Below are 6,967 nucleotides of genomic sequence, written 5' to 3' on the forward strand. Positions count from 1 at the left end.
CTCAAAGTGTAATAGTATCTCAAGCAAATAAAGCAAAATATTGTGATTTGACAAAGTTGATGATTGCCACACGTGTTTATTTTATTTAGTGCTTTATCTTTAAATACTTGAAATATTAAAAAAAATTTTTTTAAGTCTAAAAAAATATGTGTGTGAATTGCAAGGATATTTGCTAAGTGAGCCAAAATACTTTTGTTTCTATTGAATAATGAGGTGAACATCTATCATTCTGTTTTTGTTCTTTTTTTCTCATTAGTTATGGATGCTGTGTGATCAAAAAATACAGTTTGACAGAGCAATGAATGATGGCAAATATCATTTAGCTAATTCGCTTGTTACAGGAATCACAGCTCTTAATAGCATAGAGGGTGTATATAGGTAAGAAATTTTAAAAACTCTTCAACCCCAGAATGAAGTAATTCTCAAATGGCTTTATTTTTATTAGTTTTGTCCGTGAATTAATTTATTAACTTTGGCCTAGGAAAAAAAATTTTTTTTCTGTTTATTACCTATTTATTACAGGCCATTAGAAAATCCAAATAAGCAAAATGGAGAAAGTTAAGTTATTCAGAGATAATCACTAACATGCTATCTCTAATTCCTGATTTTTTTCTTGTGTGCATGTATATGTGTGTGTGTTGACATATGTGCTCACAGAGACACACATACACTTTTTTTTTTTCTTTTAACACAAATTATATCAGATGCAATTATTCTCCTTGGGAGGTTTACATTCTAATTGAGGAAACAGCAATTCTAACCCTGAAGCTGACTCTACTTAAACTCTCGCAAAACAGTGACATAACCATTCGCGTCTGTTTTCTTTCTGTATCAGAAAAGCAGTTGTCCTACAGGCTCAGAACCAAATGTCAGAGGCACACAAGCTTCTACAGAAGTTGTTGATCCACTGTCAGAGAACCAGGCACACGGAAATGGTGATCAGGTAAGGGGGGGCTTTTGTGCATCTCCCCTCGGAGGTGCTTCGGGCTAGTTTTCCTCACATGTGCCTTCCTCTTTGCGGGCAGTGTCCTGCTCTCTGTGGCGGAGCTGTACTGGCGGTCTTCCTCCCCGACCATCGCACTGCCTGTGCTCCTGCAGGCCCTGGCTCTCTCCAAGGAGTACCGGTTGCAGCACTTGGCCTCCAAAACGGTGCTGAACTTGGCTTTTGCCCAGGTAAACTGATTGCTGTTTATATAGCACATGTTAGTACTCGAGAACTGGTGAGTCTGTTACTACTCTTTGGTTTTGAAAAGGAGCCTAAGTGAGCTTTTTTGCTTCTCAATATTGAAATCTGGGTACGGAGTCTCACTGTGCAAGCCTTCCGTGAAGTCTGGAGTTGTGAACTTGGTGACAAGCTGATGCCTCCCAGTGGCACTGGCTTTATAGAGCTGTGTGTTTACAAAGGAGGATGCACCTCTTCACTGAGGATATTGCATGGTATTAATGACTTAGCTGGCACAGAGCTGTGCTCGATTTAACAAGAGAACAGATAAGGAAATAAGGAAGTCATGTGTTCAGTGAAATGTTTCGGAAATTAAATTGCATTTTGCGTTTGTTTTCCGTCTCCCCCTGTAGTCTGTAAAGACCATGAGAGAAGAGACTGTTTCTTCCCTGGTATATCAATCTGGTAGGATCCACACATTGTTGTTGCTTAGTCGCTAAGTCATGTCAGACTCTTTTGTGACCTCATGGACTATAGCGCACCAGGCTTCTCTGTCCATAGAATTTCCCAGGCAGGAATACTAGAGTTGGTCGCTGTTTCCTTCTCCAGGGGATCTTCCTGACCCAGGGATTAAACTTGCATCTCCTGCTCTCCTGCGCTGGCAAGTGGATTCTTACCCACTCTGCCACCAGGGAAAGGGAAAGTGAAAGCTGCTCAATCATGTCTGACTCTTTGCAACCCGTGGACTATACAGTCCATGGAATTCTCCAGGCCAGAATACTGGAGTGGGTAGCCTTTCCCTTCTCCAGGGAAATCTTCTCAGCCCAGGGATCGAACCCAGGTCTCCCACATTGCAGGTGGATTCTTTACCAGCTGAGCTACAAGGGAAGCCCAAGAATACTGGAGTGGGTAGCCTTTCCCTTCTCCAGAGGATCTTCCCAACCCAGGAACTGAGCCAGGGTCTCTTGCATTGCAGGCGGATTCTTTACCAACTGAGCTATGAGGGAATCCCGGCCACCAGGGAAGTCCTCCCTTACACAGCTACTTCAGCCTTTTTGAATCATCAATGTAAAAGATTTTTGTAAAGACAGAAACCTTTCTATAGTATAAATAACTACTCCCACCTTTATCTATTGTAGTCTGAAATCAGATGGTGATGCATTCTGTTCTCGAAGAGTGTGGTACACATTAAAGATAGTACATGTTAAGGAGAAAGTAAGCCAGACATTGCAATTCAGGAGAGCAGAGCCAGAAATGAAGCCCTTCCTGTAGTGGGCAGTGGGTGCGGGTGTGTATAGCACCATGATGTTTCTTTTTCAGCTCATCCTTGGAATCCCAGAACAGGCCTTAAGTCTTCTCCATATGGCCATCGAGCCCATCTTGGCTGATGGGGCTGTCCTGGACAAAGGCCGGGCCATGTTCTTGGTGGCCAAGTGCCAAGTGGCTTCAGCAGCTTCCTGTGAGCCACTGAAGAAAGCAGAAGGTAGGAAACCATACAAAGATTTTTAGGTAATACTGTTACAAAAAACTTGTAAAATTTTGAGTGTTCACAAGTACACATGAAAATTTCATGCAGCATTTAAAGTTCTTTCACTTGCGTGCTTACATGAAGGTTGAAGGTAAGTGAATTGTTATTATAACCCTGCAGAACTAGGTGCCAGGTTGGAAAGCAGGACTAAAGACCTAGTTTTTTGTTTATTTGTTTTTTTTCTCTTTCTCAAAGAGTAGAATGTAAAAGTTTCTAGTACATGCTAAATCAATAAAAATAGATATGAAGGTCTGAAAACTACATGTGAAGCATTGAGTTAAAATGTGTGGTATTTCCCCCATTTTCCAATAGCTTTGGAGGCCGCCATTGAGAACCTCAATGAAGCCAAGAACTATTTTGCAAAGGTCGACTGCAAAGAGCAAATCAGAGACGTCGTTTACTTCCAGGCCAGACTCTACCACACCCTGGGGAAGACTCAGGAGAGGAACCGGTGTGCGATGCTCTTCCGGCAGCTGCATCAGGACCTGCCCTTTCACGGGGTGCCCTTGATAAATCTTCTCTAGTGAGAACACCCCCGCTGGATGCCTGTGCAGAGTATAAGATTATGGACTTGTTCATACTCTCTCCCTCCACATAAATGATGTATATGACGTCTGTCTTACCAGTAAACTGTATTCTGATTAGTCTTGTCTTATTTTGTTGCTAAAATAAGCACATTTGTTTTCCCTCTTCTTTTGAAAAAATAGAATGGATACTGACTTTTTCTTAATAAATGCCTGGTTTATTGCTAAATTAGTGCAAGTGTTAAAGATTATATTCTCTCTGGGTAAAACTGCCAATATCTTATTAGAAATCGTGCACAATCTCCACCATTGTGTAAAATTCATCTTGCATCTGTGCTCAGACAAGAGCTCTTGTGGGTATTGGTAGACCTCTCAAGGGGGTTGAGGCCGGTTTTTCAGAGGCTTGAGTTTTCCTTTGAAGCTGCCCTGCTTTGTTCTGCTGGACTGCTGCTCGTGGTGGGCCTGTGTGTGCCTGCAAGCACATGTCAATCGCTGACTAGAGATAAAGACGGAAGAGGTCTTTTTATGGATTTTTGGACCCATGACAAGGAGCATATTTCAGTCACTTTCTGGGTGTTGACTTTCTCATCTCTTCTGCATGAGTATGTTTTTTCTTTACTTAACTAAGTAAATGAGGGGTGAGATAAGGAATTCATCATGAATAAGGTGATTATAAGTTGAGAAAGGGTCTGAAGCTCAGAGGTGTGTGGATGCTATCACTCAAATATGCACTGTATCTTATTTACATATCTCATCCCTTCAATTAAGCAGAAGCCAGTTGTTCTGTTTCTGAATTTGTCTTCGGCAATTCACAGAAAAATCCCTGTGTTTCAAATCCAGAACAGCAACAAGGAACCAACCAAATCCTGCAACTTCTATCATTGGCTCTTTCTCTGTTAAATTTAAACCTTCGGATAGGAAACAATTTACCCCCAGAGCTCTTTGAAATAGTGTAAAACAACTCCTACTCATGAGGGTGCGATTGTTCACTGGCCAAAGACAGCTGCTGTGAAAATAAAAGACTCAGTGTGGATAGAGACACTAATTAGTATGTTGATATTTAAAACTCTTAAAATTATTTGAAAGGTTATATATGTAGACAGTAAAACTTAAATATTGTTAGAGGCTGTGTAGTAAAATGTAATTCTTCCTCCCAGGAAGTAACCACTATTATCAGTTTCTATTCTTCCCATGTATTCTCTCATCCAGTGTCATTTTTGGTCATTGTACTTAAGCTCCTTCCAATCTAAGAAGAGATCTTTCTGTACGAAAGTCCAAGAGGTGGTGTGACAAAAACCAGACATCATTACACCTGACAGGACCAGCTACGTAAATTGTGAGGCCCAGAATAAAATAAAAATATCAGACCTATATTTTAAGCAGAGCATTAAACCAGGTACAGGCCCTTCTAAACACAGAGCCCTGTTTGAATGCACAGTTGGCACCCCTATGAAGTCTCCTGCCTGACACTGTTCTCAGCTTGCTGCATGTTCACCCTGCCAGGCCTGCATCCAAAGCTAATAAAAAGAGTCTGTGGCTCCCGGCCGTCTGTGACTGAGATTGGCTGACTGGAGCCTGGCTTCTTCAGGAAGGAATAGTAGGTTAAATGGAAATTTGGAAACATCAGAGTGACCCCCAAACTCATAACTGTCTGGATTACAGCTAATTAGTTTTTTTTTTCCTGGTGAAACATTTGGGAATGAAGAATCAGAACAGTATAATTGCAGGAGGTTTAATGTAGAGGTATAAGACTCAGTGATTTGCATGGATGGACCTGGAGATTGTCATGCTCAGTGAAGTAAATCAGACAGAGAAGAAATATTGTATGACATCCCTTATATGCAGATCTAAAAAGAAATGATGCAAATGGACTTATTTACAAAACAGAAACAGACTCACAGTCTTAGAGAATGAACTTCTGGTTGCCCAGGGGGAAGAATGGGGAAAAGGGATAGTGGGTGTGGGATTGATGTGTACACACTGCTATGTTTTAAATGGATAACAAACAAGGACCTACTGTATAGTGCAGGGAACACTGCTTAATGTTATGTGGGAGCCTGGATGGGAGGGGAGTTTGGGGGAGAATGGATACATGTATATGTATGACTGAGTCCCTGCACTGCCCACCTGAAACTATCACAATGTTGTTAATCGGCTATAGTCCAATATAAAAGAAAAAGAATCAATGGTTTGGTTAAAGGAAGAAGATGTTTGAAGAGGAGAAAACTAAAAGTAAATAGCCAATGGGCATTTGGGTCTCTACCAGAGACCCGAGGATAGATCCTCAAAGGGAAAGAGAGGAGTGGGGTCATGACCTATGCCAGGGGCTTGGCATGGTGGGAACTCTCCCCGGCAGGTTTGCTATTGTGTTTTCAGTCCTGGGACAGGTGAGAACAGTTTGAGACTTACAGAGTGTTGTTATTTTCACTAAGAACACATTCTTCATAACTGTCCTAAGAGGTAGGCAATAATAATAATCCCATTTAACAGATGTAGAAACTGAGGCATGAAGAGGTTAAGTCACTCACCACCCAAACCCATAACAGCTAATAGGTTGCTATTGTGTTACCCTATAGCTGTTTGCCCCAGACTTTTGAAAAGTACTTGACTGTTTGGGAGAACATTCTGTCTGTTGAATACATATAACTGATCAAATCAGTTGTCATTTATCTAGTACCCACTATAGGCCAGATGCTGAGCTAAGTACTTTCACACATACCATTTCTAATGCCTGTGAGCCAAATACCATTTTACAGATGAGGAAACTGAGGCCCAGAGACCTGACCTGACTCAGCCCCCTCACTAGGGAAGGCCACTCAGGATTCAGTGCAAGTGTGATAAGTTCTTATTCCTTCTCATCAGGCTGCCTTTGTGCTCATCTGTGTGTGTGCATGCTAAGTCGCCTCAGTTGTGTCCGACTCTTCGTGATCCACTCGACTGCAGCTGGCCAGGCTCCTATGTCCATGGGATTTTCCAGGCAAGAATACTGGAGTGAGTTGCCATGCCTTCCTCCAGGGATCTTCCCAATTCAAGGATCAAACCTGCATCTCTTAAGTCTCCTGCATTGACAGTTAGGTTCTTTACCACTAGCGCCAACTGGGAGGCCCTGTGCTCATCTGGGTACCTCAAATACTACTACTTGTTCAGAGTGTTTTATGTTTTTTCATTTTTGGATGGTCAGGCTAATTATCTTCTTCCTCAAAATACATAGAAGGCAAATGAACTTCATCTATGCTCCTGCTGATGACTTCCCCTTTTATACTGTTGTTTATGTTCGGGACTAACACACATATTAATCTCACTGCCTGTTGAAGAAAACCAAGAAACTTCTCGGGGTCCTCTTCCTTCCTTCCTCTCTCTCTTTCTGTCATGCATGTGGGATGCAGGATCTTAATTCCCCCACCAGGGATCAAACCTACACTTTCTGCATTGGAAGCCTGGCGTTTTAACCACTGGACCACCAGGGAAGGCCCCCCATCCCCGCCAGTGTCTTTTCTTGTTGTTGTTAATCCCAGCATTTTTCTACTGTCTTATTGAATGGGAGAGAATTCATCAAATAAGGTACATTGGTGCGATTAATTCTGCTGTCTCTATCTGGATGTTCAAGGTTTGGGAGGTGGAACATTCCAGTGGACAACATGAGTAGAACACAGAACAGTTCAGAAAGGAAAAGACGGAGTCTTGGCAGGAGTTTGATGACTTCCTGGTGAGATAATTTTAAAGTCTTGCTTTTCATCCCCTCCCTTGTACTTT

General features: G+C 42.0%; 1 protein-coding gene across 1 annotated transcript in view; it reads left to right on the forward strand.

The window, feature by feature from the left end:
* ANAPC5 (anaphase promoting complex subunit 5) overlaps nucleotides 1-3,443 on the forward strand; it is a 35,521-nt gene extending 32,078 nt beyond the window's left edge. The window contains exons 13-17 of the mRNA XM_040250657.1: nucleotides 257-378; nucleotides 836-943; nucleotides 1,026-1,173; nucleotides 2,483-2,645; nucleotides 3,003-3,443. Of these exons, the coding sequence (XP_040106591.1) occupies nucleotides 257-378; nucleotides 836-943; nucleotides 1,026-1,173; nucleotides 2,483-2,645; nucleotides 3,003-3,214 (753 nt within the window). The 3' untranslated portion in view covers nucleotides 3,215-3,443. The remainder of the gene's footprint in view (nucleotides 1-256; nucleotides 379-835; nucleotides 944-1,025; nucleotides 1,174-2,482; nucleotides 2,646-3,002) is intronic.
* Nucleotides 3,444-6,967: the final 3,524 nt, after the last annotated feature.

This window comes from Oryx dammah, unplaced genomic scaffold (genome assembly GCF_014754425.2).
Source record: "Oryx dammah isolate SB20612 unplaced genomic scaffold, SCBI_Odam_1.1 HiC_scaffold_12, whole genome shotgun sequence".
Classification (NCBI taxonomy): Eukaryota; Metazoa; Chordata; class Mammalia; order Artiodactyla; family Bovidae; genus Oryx; species Oryx dammah.